The 17,968-nt window shown below is 39.1% G+C and overlaps 1 protein-coding gene across 2 annotated transcripts in view; it reads right to left on the bottom strand.

The window, feature by feature from the left end:
* The window catches only part of FAM193B (family with sequence similarity 193 member B), a 38,216-nt gene extending 22,029 nt beyond the window's left edge, over positions 1–16,187 (bottom strand). Inside the window, exon 1 of one of the 2 annotated variants that reach the window (XM_058171163.1) lies at positions 15,796–16,187. In XM_058171163.1, the coding sequence (XP_058027146.1) occupies positions 15,796–15,972 (177 nt within the window). In that variant the 5' untranslated portion in view covers positions 15,973–16,187. The remainder of the gene's footprint in view (positions 1–15,795) is intronic. The other variant, XM_058171164.1, reaches the window with a different exon arrangement.
* Positions 16,188–17,968: the final 1,781 nt, after the last annotated feature.

The raw sequence follows: 17,968 nt of genomic DNA on the forward strand, positions 1-17,968 counted from the left end.
TCAGATTCAAAGAAATGAATCATGAACGTGTGTTAGGTTATCTTCTTGCCACTGACTATGCAGTAAGGAAATTTCTTAATTTTTCCATATTTCTTTATTTTGCTATAGAGATTATTACTCAGTCAGATCCAACATCTGGCACTTTTCTAAACAATAAGACATTTTGCTTCCACATTAGCCTGCAACCAAAACAATCTGGAACTGAACACACTCAAAACCGTAGAAATGGTGGTAGACTTTAGGAGAAACCCTTCCATACTTCCACCTCTCACAATACTTGACAACACAGTATCAACAGTAGAAACCTTCAAATTTCTGGGTTCTATCATATCGCAAGATCTCAAATGGACAGCTAACATCAAAAACATCATTAAAAAAGGACAACAAAGAATGTTCTTTCTGCGCCAACTCAGTAAGCTCAAACTGCCCAAGGAGCTGCTGATCCAATTCTACAGAGGAATTATTGAGTCTGTCATTTGCACCTCTATAACTGTCTGGTTCGGTTCTGCAACCCAACAAGAAAAACACAGACTTCAGAGGATAATTAGAACTGCAGAAAAAATAATTGCTACCAACCTGCCTTCCATTGAGGACCTGTATACTGCACGAATCAAGAAGAGGGCCGTGAAAATATTTGCAGATCCCTCGCATCCTGGACATAAACTGTTTCAACTCCTACCCTCAAAACGACGCTATAGAGAGCACTGCACATCAGAACAATTAGACACAAGAACAGTTTTTCCCGAAGGCCATCACTCTGCTAAACAAATAATTCCCTCAACACTGTCAGACTATTTACTGAATCTGCACTACTATTAATCGTTTCATAGTTCCCATCACCAATCTCTTTCCACTTATGACTGTATGACTATAACCTGTTGCTGGCAATCCTTATGATTTATATTGATATATTGATCATCAATTGTGTTGTAAATGTTGTACCTTGATGAACGTATCTTTTCTTTTATGTACACTGAGAGCATATGCACCAAGACAAATTCCTTGTGTGTCCAATCACACTTGGCCAATAAAAATTCTATTCTATTCTATTCTATTTTAGCTGATTACATTTAGAATAATCACAGTGTTCAATGTTCTTCTAACTTGTTTCTCAATGGGCAGAGTACCACATTATATAATAGGCCTCCTATTAAAGTTGTCTATCGTCTGGTTGTTCCTATTATTTAGGCTTTTTTAGAACATACATATCTGTATATCATCATAGCGTATATTCTTTCAATATGATGATGAATGCTAGCAAAACAGAACAGCTAACCACTGAATATAATAGTAAGCAGCCTATCCACAATGCTCAAGAATATTTTCTGATAATTATTCATTCATCTATGGCCCAAAGTTATCTTACTACCCAATTTTATGTCATTTGTAGACTTACAAATCATGTGCCAGATCACGTGCCTCCCCCCACGCCTCTGACTCTGCCTGCTGCTTGGAGGGCCAGCCTGGTGGTTGCAGCACTCGGACTCACCTGTGGTGCGCAGGCTGCACAGCCCAGAGTGTACCGGCCAATGGGCCAGCAGGCTGCCGCTGCTGCCAGACACCATTGGTCTCTGCGCGTTTGCCACCTCTTGTTCTGGCCACACCCCCTGACAATCCTAACTGCTTATTTTTGGGGTAGGGTTTATATTGTGAACATGCTGAAAAAATCATGCTAGGGCTTATTTTCTGGTTGGGTCTTATTTTGGGGGGAACCTGGTAATTATTTTATATTTAATACTTTAAAGTATTGGTTTATTGGGAGCTTTTTTACAAGTCCCTGCATGAAACTTTGAGCATTTAATACCAACCAACCTAGTTTCAAACCTTAATCTCTGCATATCATTTATAATTTAAACCTCAAATCCACAAAATAGGCTTTATAACAACTATTTTACACAAACGCTATTGCAAGGAATTCTATTCTTCCATAATACAACCATCTCTTCCAACATCATTAAGACACATTCAATGACTATTTTGCAGAACCTCACCTATTTGACAAACCTTTCCAATTTGCAACAAAATATATAACCAGCACTCCTTCTTCAGAGAATAAACATTTTATCACCCATATTATCTGTAATTGATAAAAGTGAATTATGATTATGGAAGAGACTATGGCAAAGAGCACATGCCAAGGAAATGCTGTAAGAAAAACTGTATTGATGTAAATGTTTTAAATCAATTCTAGGTTTATTTCTACTAACCCTAAATTTAAACAAAAACACTACTTCCTTACTATATACTTACAAAATGAAAATAATTAGTCTCAATAGAGACAACACTTTGAAAGAAAATAGCTCTCTCATATTTATTATTTAAAATGGTTCCACAGACTATATTAGATCAAAAATACTGAAAAAACAAAATTCTAATTAGAATCTGTGGTTTCAATTACAGGTATATTCTTTCTAGATCCTGTACTTAACCAGGAAAAAGAAGTATTGAGCATGCTTAGACAAATCTCAGGGGTTGTTATCCTTCAGGATAAAATTAAGAGAGACGAGAGAAATAAAATATGATAGTGACCACAATCCTATTTCTGAAAATGTTTTGGAATATAACTGGATAAACAGTTTTTATTTCCTCCCCCCATTTACATCCCTGAACTTAATAATTATTTATTAATTAAAGCCTTGATCAAATAAAGTTCCAAATTTATTTTAGCTGTAATGCATGCTCTAACTAGCTTAGATACTATGTAGCTAACACCTGATGCTAAGCAGGTGGGCCCCCAGAGATCCCCTTTAAATACTTGGGGGGAAAAACACTGCACGGCAGAGTTTTCTACTGCTTTTAGATCTGTTTCAAGTAAGAATATCTTTTCCTTCCTAGGTACAGATACCTAACCAACAAACTTCCCATCATGAAGAAGTATTCACTGGTTTATGGTTTTTTTTTTCTTTCTTCTTGGTTAATTGCTAAGAGGATTGTCCTTAAAGTTGTTCAAGTTGAAGTGTACGGGCTGCATCCTGTCTCTTGAGAATGCCTCGTTTTGATTCTTCATAACTGTAGGAAACTTGCTAAAACCTCATTTTAAAGATATCCTAGAGAATGACGTTGCTCTCTAAACTGTCTTAGATAATTAATTTAACCTTTGGGCAATGAAGGATAGGGGAATTTGGAGCGCAGGGGAGTGAGGAAGCTGACATAAAGGACAATGAAGAATATTTATTTGAATTATATCTGTACTTTCTAAATCTGTAGACTAAACAGCCAAGCATTCAACAAATTTTCAAGAGAAATTTTAACTGGTAAGCTTGTGAGTTAATAGCTTGTTTACCTTTTTTAAAGTTTTCTGGTATATTACTATAGTGAAAAAAACAAACACAGGCCTATTAATAACGTGCAAATTTATGTCAAAATAGTCTAATATTCAACAATTCAACATTTCTGTTTAATCTTCTAAATGACCCCATGAAATGTGAGTTAACTATATAAAAAAGAATCTAGTGAGGCAGAAAACCTCTCTTGGCAATAGCATGATTACAATTTTCATGAAGGGGTTCTACTTATAATGCTTTAACAATTTGTCCTTATAGCAGAACAGATGGAATGTTTATCTACTTAGGACTTAACAGACAACATAAAATAGCTGCTGCTACATGAAATCATATGACAGTGCTTCTTAATTTCTGGATTTCTGGTGGGTGGCTTTTGATGAGAAATCCCTTGCAAAGGGAGCACTAGCTTCTTCAGCCTAGCACCTTCCAGATGGTGTTGGGACTGTAGTTCCCAGAATTCTCTGCCAGTAGCCTTCCTGGCTGAGAATTCTGGGAGCTGCAGCCCCAATACCATCTGGAAGTCACTAAGGTTGATGCAAACTTTAAATGGCGAAAATACCATACACTCACGGATAAACCAAGCATTTTAGGTGCCAAAATATACCCCGCAAATTAGGTTTGGTTTATCCAGGAATGAGCTTATCTACAAGTATATATGTTTAGTATTACTGTAATACTGAAAAAGTATTACTTTTTAAAAGTATCTTTAAATCCCATATATATTCACAAATAAACTCATCCATGGATAAAGTAAGCCCTCAAATTTTTAACTAAAATACCATGAAAAATGTGCTGCCTGCAAATAAGTTAGTTGTGAAAATTAAAACATAAATATTTAGAGGGTCAACTTATTTGTAGTTGGGCTTTGTCAATGAGTGTATAGGGAAAAAAAGAGAAAGATTTCTTATGGAACAGAAAATAGTTGTGGGGGGAGAGCATAGTATGCTGTGCCTGAACAAACTAACAAATAATGTGAATATCTCCATGATGCTACTCTTAAAATCTTCTTATTCATTCTCCATGTCTCTAAACCCCTTTGGCACCCTTTAAGCATGAACTATTTAGAGGAGCTCTGTTGGAGCAAAGGAGGAAGGGGGAATCATTTTGGACAGAATGGATTTAGATTATTTTATGATGCAAAGATTTATCGATAAAATGCCTATTCAAGTATTATTTGTTATATTTTTCTTCCCATTGTTTATGTTCACAGTCATTTTCCTTTGAGCAAATGCTATAATGTTTTACAGCGGCTATTAACTACAGAATTCTTAGTGTAAGCATAGCAGAGCTGCTGTGAGATGGTTACGGTGTTGGATTAGTACTGGTAGAGCCACGTTGATCCTCAGCTGTGGAAACTCACCAAGTAACTTTCACCAAATCACATTCTCTTGGCCCAGCCTACCTCAAACCTTATAGGCTTCTTATTGTGAAGATAAAATGAAAATCCTCCTGTAAACTGCCTTCAGCTCCTACCAGAAAGACAGGACATTAAAATTAATTAATTAATTAATATAGCTTAGCCTTAGTTCAGGCTTTATTGCTAGATTTTTCTGTCCAATCTGGGCTTTGATCTAAAAGGGGGAGGGGCTTAGGGGAAGGACATCCCCTTTCCCAAATAATATATGGTTTTTAAATTAAACACTTCCACAAAACTCTCCAGGAACTGACAAATACTTTAGTACAAAAATTACACTGATTCATCTACACAAGTAGTTCTGTTGCTAAGTGGGGCATTTGTAAAATGAATTTTCCTCTATTTTATGACCTTCCCTGCCACAGTTGTTAAGTGAACCATTGCACCTGTAAAGTGAATCTGGCTTCCCCACTGACTCCCCCACTGTCAGAACGTTGCAGAAAGTAATCCCAAGATCCAGGAACAGTGGATCCAGGAACATCATGAATCAGTTGCCAAGCATCGGAATTTTGATCGCGTGACCACAGGAATGCTGCAACGGACGTAAGTGTGAAAAACGGTCGTAAGTCACTTTTTTCAGTGCTGCTGTAACTTTGAACAGTCAGTAAATGAAGTGTTGTAAGTCAAGAACTACCTATAATGAAAGGTATCTCCATACAGGTAGTCCTCAACTTACAACAGTTTGTTTAGTAACCATTCAAAGTTACAACAGCACTGAAAAATATGACTTATGACCATTTTCCAAAGTTATAACCTTTGCAGCATCCCCACGATCATGTGATCAAAAACTTAACAAATGTCTCACTTAACAATAGAAATACCTCAATACGTCGAGGTAGATATCCATTTTGGGTAGTTCTTGTCTTACAACAGTGCTGTGTGTGTGTGTGTGTGTGTGTGTGTGTGTGTGTATAGCCCCAAATTTCTGTTGCTAAGTGAAACATTTATTGAGTTTTCTCTTTCTTGCCACAGTGTGAAGTGAATCACTGCAGATATTAAATAATAACATGGTTCTTAAGTGAATCTGGCTTCCCCATTGACTTTGCTTGCACCCAGAAGGTGACCCTGGGATACTGCAACCATCATAGATATCAGTCAGTTATCAAGCATCTGAATTTTGATCACGTGATCACAGGGAGGCTGCAACTGACATAAAAAACTGTTACTTTTTTCAATGCCATTGTACTTTCGAATGATCACTAAACGAACTGTTGTAACTGAAGGACTCTCCCTACACTAATTAGGAGAACAGCATCTATAGCATTTTATCACAAGACTACAAACTAGGAGGCTTCACCCTTTGTGGAGGTTGCTTCCTTTTTAATAGTGAAGTTGCTAGCTATTTAATGCTAAAGAATAAAAAGAAGTTCGGTCCACTGCAAATAATTTTGTCTTAGACATAATCTTGCAGAGGGCTCTGTTGCTGGCATGCAATTAGCCATTTAGATTCTAATCCAGAGACAGATGCCAACTACAAGTCTGACTTGGTGTGACAGCTGCAAGAAAGAAACATACAAAAATAACTTCTGTTAATGCACCTCTGGATTGTGGCCCTGGGTATTAAGAGTGCAACTGGTACTTCAATCAAGGAGGAGATTTGTTGACCAGCAATGTTAACTCATCAGCAAGGAATCCTGTAGCACCTTTTGCTCCCACAGACTGACTGATACCATCATGGAATTTGTTAAATCATATTAACACAATCTGTTTCTAACACCAAAATGACCACGGGAAGGACTTGGTTTATTGCAAATGAAAATAAAAGATGAGATCAAATATAAGCAGCACAATCTCCACCTGGAAGGGACAGTTAAGTCCAAGAAAACTCCAAATAAATTTAGCAGTGATAAGACAGCGTTCTGATAAGGAATTTAGATACTGGTTGCATTTCTGTAGCAACCTTTTCCTACAGTGCTTGTAAGTCTTTTATAGCGTATATCATTTTTAACTATAAGAAGTAATCTCCAAATTAGAAAATATTTGCATTCTGTATATTAAACCTGAAGACTATAGGTGCAATGCTAATCAACTTCAACCTGGATAGCTTCCTTATTTGTTTTCTGTGTCTTAAATTATATGGCAGGTAAGACACTGCATTGTGTGAAACTATGCTTAGTATTATTAATCTGCTTTGGAAAATTGTAACATGTGGGTGCCAGTGTGTATTCAGGCAGCATCCTGTCTCTTTTGCCTTGAAGACAACTTTCATTTTAATAACTTTAATTAAACGATTGCAAGTTAGCCTCAATAAAGCTCAGGAGCAAGAGCTATGAAAAGTCAGTCCTGTCATTACACTCTTAATGGGTTAGAAATGAGAAGAAAATTTTTCCTCACTGCAGTGAAGCAGGTATGTCAATTTAATAACAGACTCCTATGTTTTTACAAGCTGTATAAGAGGAAGAAGATCAGTAGGCACTGCTGTTCTGATACAACAATAAAAGAACTTACACCTATTGGTTTTCCTGGCTTCTTATTTTTAAAGACACATAAATTCTGTCCTATCTGATGAAGGGCAACAATTATTTCTTAGTAGAGGTAGTCCTCAACATAGGACCACAATTGGGATCATAATTTCCATTGCCAGTGGTTGTTAAGTGAGTCAGGCTAGATTTTACAACCTTTCTGTCACCGTTGTTAAGTGAATCGCTGCAGTTATTAAGTGAATCATGCAATTGTCAAATGAATCTGTCTTCCCCCATTGACTTTGCTTGTCAAAGTCAGCTGGGAAACTTACAAAGGGTGATCCCATAACCTCTAGAACATTGTAACCCTTGTAAACACATGCCATTTGCCAAGCGCCCAAATTCTGATCATGTGACCCTGGGGATGTTGTGATGGTTGTAAGGGTGAGGACCCATTGTAAGTCACTTTTTTCAGTACCACTGTAACTTTGAATGGTCACTAAACAAATTGTTATAAGTCAAAGACCACCTGTACGCCGCTTGCTAGTTTCCAGCTTCTAATAAAAGCTTCCAGATGATGAAGAGAAAAATGTACTTATGTTGAAATCTGGGTATCCAGCTATGCACAGACTACACAACTTCAGCTATGCTGCATGAAAAATGTGTGTCAGGTTTGAAGAAGAATGTCATCCTAAAATCTCACTTAGTAAAAGTATGGCAAATGTGCAAATATTTGTACTCTTTCTTTCATGCAGTACATACTTTTAGTATCCATAAGTTATGGGGAAACTTCTATTTATCCTTCTATTGATCTCTCTTTTATTTTGGTTCTCTTCTTCTAAGCATCACACATATGCCAGAACACATAGTTTGTGTAAATGCAATTGCCTGAAAAGCACCTGAAGACCTGAAAATAATACTTAAATTCAAAATACTCATTTTGGTTTTAGCAGAGCTTCTACTATTCTAATTTCATCATTACTGTACCACATCATTTATGCTTTGAATAAGCCCTTTGAGAGAGGACAAGGTCAAATGCACATGTCTACATTAATGAATACTAGAACTTTCTGGGAATATACTTAAAACTACAAGATCTGGGCTGCAAAATTCTGGATGATCATTAGACGTAAAATAAACAAATAAATAAAGGAAAGTATTCTGTACTCTCATCTAGTTGTTGTCCAGATTTTTGTCACCCAGATCTTGTAACAGCTAAACCATATATTATCATCAGAAACCTCATCTAGTGTCCTAGAATTTCTATCTGTGTGGCCACTATTAATCACTCTTACACAAAAATGAATTATAAATTCATTACTCGAGGATGATTTTGAGGAAATAGAGGAGAAAAAAAACTCAATGGTACTCCATTTTTGTCTTTAAATTAGGGATGCACAATATTAATAATTCCTTCTCTGTTTCCTAAGTTCAAGTGTGTGCTGTGGTTTGTTCCTTTTCTCAACACTATTTTATAAACTCATTTAGAATGGTTAGATGGTTAAGATGTTGCAATTGAAAGATGGTTCACACATCATACTATGTGACAATGTGGTATGTCTGGTTTTCCTTTAACACTATGCATACATTTAACACTACGGTCTGTAAGATAACATTTATTACTTAACATGAACCAGGCACAATTTGTTGCACAAATTATAATTAAAGCTAATATGTGAACAATTGGGAAACCTAAAGTATCTTGCAGTCTCTGTTCCAGAGTAAAAACTGGGAAAAAGCCTGTCACCCAGTGACTTTGTGTTTAAAATACTGAAAATATAGAAGTAGCCTAATAAAAAATGAGTACAATAGATCAGGGGTCTCCAACCTTAGTCCCTTTAAGACTTGTGGACTTCAACTCCCAAGCTTTGCTGGCTGAGAGACTCTGGGAGTTGAAGTCCACAAGTCTTAAAAGGACCAAGGTTGGAGACCCCTACAATAGATCATTATTTTTATACTTCAAGCCCTGAGTAGTAAAAAACATAAAAGATGCAATACATCTGAATTACTAAAAAATAAAAACATTTTTAAAATAATATCTGAGATCTTCTAATATTCAAACTATACTACTATTACAACTAAAACTAAAAGAATGGAACCAACTCGATCTCTTCCAGAAGGACATTCCATAACTGAAGTATAACCAAAACAACCCTATCCATGAACCTAACAAATATAATCTAATCTCATGAGTGATACCACATAGGCCTGTGATTAAGAACTCTGAGATATTACAGTGTTCAGATATTCAAGGCTCCAGCCTGTGACGGCTTTACAGATAAAAAACATCATTTTGTTTTGGGTTTAGGAAGAAGTGGAGACCCAATGTAGTTAATATCTGCTGATGTCTAGTTTCTAAAGCATAAATCATATAGTAGTTTTGTCAACTGTGATTCGCATTAGCTGAAGTCCAAAGTTTTTCAAGGGCAGCCAGTACAAAGGCTGGTTTCACACATTGTGCTAAGCCATAATTGGTTAACCACCAATTTATTGAAATACTACAATTGTGTGAAGTGCAAACCCAGTCAGAGTGTTATAGTAATCACCCAAGAGGTAGCTAAGGCATGATTACTGACTAGATTTACTATCCCCAGGAAGCAATGTAACTAGCATAAAGAAAAGAATGCTTGGTTACTGTGACTACTTGACTCTCTAAAAGCAGCGCTAGGTCTAAAAATCCAAACTCCCGTCAGGCTGCAAAACATGCAAAATTGCAAACAACAACAACAAGAAGAAGAACAACAACAATAATAATAATGAAGATGATGATGATGATGATGGGATACAAATCCATCCATTACATGTTGTGTCCAAATTCCAGGTTTGTCTGTCTGTTGTCAATCTTATGAGGTGGACCAAACAGGAAACATGATCAGATAAACTAATTCTAATACACTGTAAAACAACATTAACAGATTCATGCAAGTCTGAAAGTAAAATTCTCTTGCCATCACCATTACAGCCCTAGAACCTAGAGAGGGTCCTCTCTGAGCTTCTTGCTCTATACACTATGCAGTTGAAGGCTGTGTTGTCTCTTATCTGACCGTTCCCTAAGGAGCATCTCTTCATCCTTCTCAAGGCTTTCCCCACATATCATTACACCAACTGACCAGTAAAACCTTAAAATCTCAACTGAGCCTCACATTGTGTGCTAATATTCAGTCCTTCATATTGTCCAGAACACCCATAGCCTTCTTGGCTCAATTGCAAAAAAAGAGTTAAATGTCAGCAGCATATTTTTCCCAAAATTTCTGTGATAAGAACCAGATGGTGAAATGGTTAAGCTGTAGGCAGGGGTGAAATCCACTTACCTTTGCTACCGGTTCGCAAATGGGATCACACGCGCGCACTCGCTTCGCTCATGTGTGACACCTCTGCGCATGCACAGGACCTTCTGCACATGCGCAGAGCATCAAAAATGGGACATGATGACATCTGGGGGGGGAAGCCTCCCGCCACCGGCGCTACTGGTTCACCCGAGCCAGGTAGAACTGGCTGCATTTCACCGCTGGCTGTAGGATTAGGAAGGGGAGACCCAGTCTACTCTTCATCTTGGAAGTTCACAGAGTCACTCTCAGCCCAACCAACTCACATGGCTGTTTTGAGAAAAAAATGGGTGAAGTATTATGTACACACTTTGAGCTTCTGTTGGAGAAGTGCCATATAAATGTAATAAATAAGAACTACAGGGATAGTATATACTAGACTACCATGACCCATTGGGTCATTGCTTCAGCAATATTTCCTTACCTAAACAAACAAAATGACTAAGGGCAGGCAAAAAGTAGTGGGACAAAGAGCAAGTTCCACCTTCCTGCTGGCTTCCCCACTGGTTTTCTTGCAGGAAGCTGACAGAGAGCATTGGAAATGATGGTCATCTGATGGTGGCTGACCACAGCAGTGTAGCAGCACTGAAGGGGTCACCACCTTGCCAAATTTCAATCCTACAGAAATCAGGAATCCCAGAGTTTGGACACATTTTTTAAGTTAGCCCATTTGAGGTACATTGATTTAAAAATTACTGCCCTATGATGAACTGTTTCACCAACTGAGGATTACAAACAATCATATAGACACAAGAATTTTGGTAATACATATATGCCTGAAGAATCTATCTAATAAACCAAGGACCAAAAGGCACTGAAATTGTCTTCTAGTAGCACTTTCTGGAAACATCTGGTCAATACATTCAGGAACCCCTCTAATATATTATCCCTCAATCCTGAATTAGCCAGTTTCTGAAAGATGCATTTATAATGCTCCTGGTAGTGCTGGAAGGTCCAAAACAACTAACAAAAATGCATTCCTATTGTTTAGATCCCAGCATGACCTTCTCAAGGTTTTACTGAAGCTTGAACCCAAAATGGAATAGGGTGAAAGAATAGTCTTCATCCAAGAATACCTAGAGTTGTGGTGTCATGTCTCGCATATTTGCTATACCCTCCTATATTTTACTATATTTTAAAAATGGGAGATTTGCTGACAGTTATCTAGTTTAAGAGGATTATATAAAGACTTTATTTTGCAAAATTATTATTATTAGAGGAGTTGAAATTAATCATCTTTGCTTTTCATTTTCAAGACAATTCAAATGGTTAGACTTACGGCCCTTGTAATGAGCAATCAGCCTTATTCCTTTAGGCAATCTGGCTCATGGCCTTAAATGAATCCCATTTATCAAAACAAAGAAGTGGTTGCCTCAGTTACGTTAGAAGCTACGTAATATACCTTAATGTGAAAAAGGTTATTTTATCAGAACAACGTTATAAAGTGTATCATAATAGGTTTTGTGGAAATGGGGAAATACTTTTCTCATTACTTGGAATATAATAGTCATTGAAGAACCCAAAATAATTCTATGGGAGAACATTGGGCTAGACTAGAGAGAAATAATTTATCAGTTACAAAGAAGGCCTTAATTTGCTTTACCAAAAGTCAGCCTAGTCATCTATTTTAAGTGCTTCATTGTCTTAAGACATATCATCTATTTACTACCTAGGTCATACCCTTCATAAATCAGTCAGCACCCCAACAGGGTGATCAGTTATAGTAACTGAGACAACTGTGATTTTAAAAATTAATTTTAGGATTTCAAACATGTGGATTTTGGTCTTCAGAAAATGAGGCTACAGGGATGCTTTGGGCAGCATCTTGTACAAAATGTTCTTTCAATCAGATGTTTAAACCCATCCCTTTTTCACATAAAATGATGACTTGAAGCTAAGTTTTAATCTTCACAATTCAAAGATGATATTGCCACAAATAGATAGTTTAGGATATCTAAAGGGAGATATACATGTATTAATAACTTTTCAATCTAGATTACAATTGAATAACAGGTGATAGCTTCATCCTGGCCAAACTGCTGAAGGTTCATAGCTCTAATTTCATTACCCCTTATGCCAGCAATCTGGCAAGGACCATTCTTCCTGAAAATGATGAGAGACAAAGATACATACTGTTCACACTGACAAGCTTAGGAAGCAACAGGGTTACATTAGCTTCCCTCAGTTATGCTGCATAAAATCTCTTGCTACTGCTGACAAAGAGACAAAATCCTAGAGTGACCCTACAAAAAAAAAGCCAGGTGTTACTAAACACCTTACAGCTTGTTTTACATTTTTATATCCACTACATGGGGGCTAAAATGGAAAGAAACAAGCAGAGAAGTTTCCTTCAACTATGTCAACACTGAGCCAACTGTCTCCACCTCAGTTTTTTTTAATAATTTAAAAAATGAGAGGTAGTGATAATCTTTTGTTTCTTTTGACAGGGAAGCTGTCAAAGAGAGTCACTTCCAATTTGATTAGGGCATCCATGACTGTATGCCCAAAATGCAAAGCAGTGTTTCCCAAAGTGGAGCAATTAATTGTGTCAGCTGTGTCCTGTAAGTGCTCTGCCTCTTGAAAGTGGTATCTTCTCTTATTTCAGGGGAATCTGTCTCCACTTCCCACCAGAAAGTCAGAAGCAAACTTTGGCTTCCTAGTCTACCCACACATCATACAATATTTGGATTTTAAAATGAAGTACTGCAACTTAATCTTGCCAAAATGATAAAGGTTGAAAAGTCATGCCTTTGGTGTTTAATAATGGTAAAATAGTTGAGAAGCAAAACATAAAAAGCAAGCATAAACAGAGTGCTAGCCATCTTTATGACAGGTAAGGCAGGCTGATGTTAATTTCTTTCTCAACTTTCAGAGCTGCCATGCTGCTGCTTATCTGGCTTAGTTCATGTTTGTGCCAATCTGTCAAAATCTTGATTTCTCTATACCTGTTAAGCACCATAGCAAGAAATCCTAAACCACAATCTAGGACCCAGTTATCTAAAGTAAAATCCACTGAACTCAATGGAATTGTGTATATGTATGTTTGATACTATTTTTCTCCAATGCTGATGTCTATGGTGATTTTAGTTCTTAAGATGGCTGAAGTTTTATAAGTTGTAGGAGTGTTTTCCTGGCCACAAGGCAAGTCGGGAATACTTTTCTAAATAAAAGTCATCTGTAGAAAAAAGGATATCATGCATTAAAAAGGAAGGAAAATACTCTTAGTTAATGGGCAATCTTGATGCTAGGTATCTCACAAAAAACTCATTGTCTTAATTTTGATTCTCTGAATTCAGAAGACAGAATATTCTGTGATAGATCAGAAGGGTCTTAGTTTCTTTAATTACTATATCAAAGGCCATCATAATAGCTTTCGGAAGACTAAAAAGAGTAAGTGGGCTGATATGTTTGGCTAAAATTGGAATCACACCTAGGACTTACAGATTTAATTGGGAAAACCACTTATTTTATTCAAACTAATTTCAAGCCATTTCTGGGTCTGATGCCATTTCATTAACATTTATAAATGATAGCTATACAATTATTCCTGAAAATAACAAGGGATAAGTAAATAGAGGATTGCATACAAGCAGCTAGGTAATGGCAGCATAGACATTTTTTTAACCTTGGGCTAGAAACTAATGTCATTTTAGGTGAGCTGGATTCTAACTCTAGAAAATTCTCTGTCCTTGTTTCACTTAAAATGCCCATCAAACAGTTCTTGTTAGCCATACTGAAAAATATGTAAACAAGAGCAGTAGCCTGCAGCCTCCTAAGACTGTAAATGTCTTGCCAACTGGCACAGTATATAGACAAGGCCCTATTTCTACATATTCTGTACTGCTTTGGCTGAGTCTTATGCATGTCTGTCTACCAATGGCAGTCTGGCTTCCCAGTTTAATTCACAGGCCTTAGTTTGCACAAAACTATCCTAAGCATTTGCTACCTCACTATACATGGTGAACAATACAGATGTAGAAGCATTTTGCCCTGTGCCTATAGAACAGATGCCACCTATCCAGAATAGGGCTCAACAGCTATACTGAACTAGTCCTGGCATACATCAGGTTCTAGTTCTTTCTTTGGGGCAAACTGCATTCTGTTTGTAGTAAAGGTTCATTTCAGTTCTCCCATGATAAATCAGTAAATTAAAGTTACTGCTGAGGTCCACTTGGTGAGCCTCTTGGGGGACATAACATCACTTACACAATGACTTTTGTAGAACATGGTCAATGTCTCCTTTTGGCCTTACAGGATTCTTTGATCTACATATGTCCTTCTTGCAAGGCAGCCTTCTTGTAAAAAGTATTTTGGTAACCATCTCCCGCTTGCAATTAACTCTTTATTGTTTAATAAAGGATGTTTCAACCGCATAAGATCCAATTAACTGCCATCTCCTAGTACCTAGTAGGAAAGGATTCATGCATTGAAAGGGATTCTGAAACAGGCCTAGGTACAATCTAAAGGACAAGATGCAGCATAGTCCCAGGGCAGAGCCCACTGAAAAGCAAATGAAATACAGTACTCAAAATATAAACAGAATGCTAGAATATAGATGTGTAAACACTAATTGATTATTTGGGGAAGGCCTGTCTCTGTATGCCTGATAGGCAGAATACAGAGTAAAATTTAAGATTTAAGAAATATGTTTTGCAAAAGAAATCTGAATAGGTTTTGGTGATGATTACAAGGTGCAACCAGCATATGGTATGGTGCTTCTCTACTGAAACGAGAGGGAAATTGCAGCAAATATGCAAGCAGCCCTGCCTTCTGCATCCTGGAGTGGACTATATGCACGATCAGTTACGATAGCATACAAGGAAAAAGGTGGCAACTGAAAGGCGAAATAATGCCGACAAGCACAGCAGACATTATTCCAGGCTAACTAACTGTCTATCTAATCCGGGGGTTGAAGGCAGGTGATGTTGGTGGCGAATAAGTGGAGGGGCTCCGGGCCTGACGGGTGCTAGATGTCGGGGGAGCAGGTGGCTGCGGGTGGGGTGGCGGAGGGGCTGATAAAAGGCACACACAATGCTCTCTCGGGATTTAGGCAGCCTGGATCCAAGGTGGATCTTGAGGTGACCGCCAAGCGACCAGCGGGTGCTGCTGGATGGACGCTGGCACGAAATGAGGGTGCTGAAGCAACGTGCCGCGGGAGCCGCAATTCGGGAGGGCGATCCCACCGTGCGGAGGAGGGATGGCGAAAGGCTACTCCGGATGGCTGAATGCGGGTGATCCGACTGCGCTAGCAGCGACGTGGGTGAAGGGTGGACCGCGCCGCCGATGGATGCGGGGATAAGCGGGCTGAGGGGTGTGGATGCAGGCTCGGGTCTGACGGCGGGCGAGATGGGGGCGCGCGCGCCCAGTACCTGTGAGGCTCTTCCCTGCTCCGCGCCACTCGCCGCCGCCGCCGCCGCCGCCACCTCGGGGGTCTCGGGAAGGCCGGGCCCGGCGGGGGGCGCGGGCGGCTCCGGGGGGGCTGCTCCCCCCGCCCGCTCCCGCCGCGCCCCAGTCGCGCCCACCGCCTTATTCCGCCTGCGAGTCATGCTTGTCCTGCACCCCGCGCAGTAGCTCCCGCCGCCGCTGCTCGCCGCCGATAATGCCGTTGCCGCTCGCCGCCGCTAACGCCGCTCGCCGCCACCGCCGCTGCTGCTTTCAGACAGGACAACAGCCAATATGGCGGCGCGGCCCGTCCGGCCCCTGCCCGCGGGGGAAGCCTTCGCCGCCATCGCCGAGGCGGGCAGTGCCTGGGCAGCGCGCCCCCCAGTGGCTGGAGGAGACGCCATTGGAAGCAGGCTGAGCGCACGGCGGAGGTTAAATGGCCCGGGAGGAAAGCCTGTGGCTTTAGGCAGGGAGATCCCAGCCCCCTCCCTCCCTCCCTCCCTCTGCAGCGTTTCTGCCGGGCTCAGCTGGCCGGTTGTCTTTTGGAGGCAGTTTCCGAGAGCGGGAAGGCTTCGTTTAGCACAAACGGGTATAGGTCAGGTAACGTTGATCCCCGGGCACTGATGCAGAAAGGAAGTGTTTGGACACGGTTCACTGAGCCTTTTACTTTTCCAGCCAGTAAAAGGGGTCGTCGCCCTCATCTGTATAGGCCACCCCCTCTGGTCCCTGTCCCGTTGACTTTTCGCTTTTCCTTGCAATTAGTCATTAGCGCCTTCGCTGGTCTCCTCAGTTAAGATGCCCGTGCAGCGGGCAAGGTTTCAAATACACATAAAAACTACATATTGCAATTTTCTTCTAGATTTTGAAACATTTCTAAACCACATTGTTAAAATAGTCCCCGTGCAGGGTATAAAGTAAAACCACGTAAAATGTAAAACAATTTCAATAAAACATAAAAATGATACCACATATTTTGTCAGGAAAAAGTACCTAAAAGAGTTCTGCTAATGACCCATCTACTCCAGCATTCTCTGTGATATATAAGGCAAATAAATGCATTCTGCAAGCTTTCAAATTTAGACAGATGTGCGGCTTGTAATTTTTGTAGCAAAACTGTAAGTAGATATCCAGTCTGGCTGATATTAATAGTCTAATCGTGAATTTATCCAGTGTCCATTTTAACCTATTCCCAATCTGATGACAGCAAATTCTACCATGTAAATATCCATTAAGTAAAGAAATCTCCCTATACAGGTAGTCCTCGACTTCCAATCATAATTGAGCCCAAAGTTTCTATGGCTAGGTGAGACATTCATTAAGTGAGTTTTGCCCCATTTTACAACCTTTCTTGCTACAGTTAAGTGAATCACTGCAGTTAAATCAGTAACCTGGTTGTTAAGTGAATCTGGCTTTCCCATTGACTTTGCCTGACAGAAGTTTGCAAAAGATGATCACATGACCCCAGGATGCTGCAACTGTCATAAATATGAGGCAGTTTCCATGGGGATGCTGCAATGGTCATAAGTGTGAAAAAAAACCTTACACATAAGTCATTTTTTTCAATACCGTTGTAACTTTGAACAGTCATTAAGCAAACTGTTGTAAGTCGAGGATACCTATATTCAAGTTTAATGGATGATTGTCTATGGGAAAAGGATCAAAACTTCCCTCTATCCATACTATGAATTACTTTATATGCTTTATACTTTTCCCCTTTCTATCCAATAGTCTTCAGTGATATTTGCAAGGTATGAACAAATTACCTATTGATGTAGATTAGCAATTGAGGCATATAAAGAAATAAATCTATCATTTATTGAGTTGCATGTATACAACATTTATATATTGGCTGTGTATTTATCCATGAATGTGTATATGTATCCATGAAGCCACTTGTGCTTTTGCTTTATTTAGTGATATAGAGAGAGAGAATCTATCCAAGGCAATGCTTCAAATTTGAGAAAGGCAAGATAGCATGTAAATTCTTTTAACGAAATTGGGAGGGGGGATTAGAGCTGCTACTTGAAGTATGCTGCATTTTGCAGCTTGTATCTGAACTGATAATAGACTAGGAAGATTACATGTAGGTCTTCAAGGACAGGGCCTGATATTCATTTTACTTTGATATGCTACTTTTACAGTTACAGCAGAGGGCACTGT

This window comes from Ahaetulla prasina, chromosome 2 (genome assembly GCF_028640845.1).
Source record: "Ahaetulla prasina isolate Xishuangbanna chromosome 2, ASM2864084v1, whole genome shotgun sequence".
NCBI classification, from domain to species: Eukaryota; Metazoa; Chordata; class Lepidosauria; order Squamata; family Colubridae; genus Ahaetulla; species Ahaetulla prasina.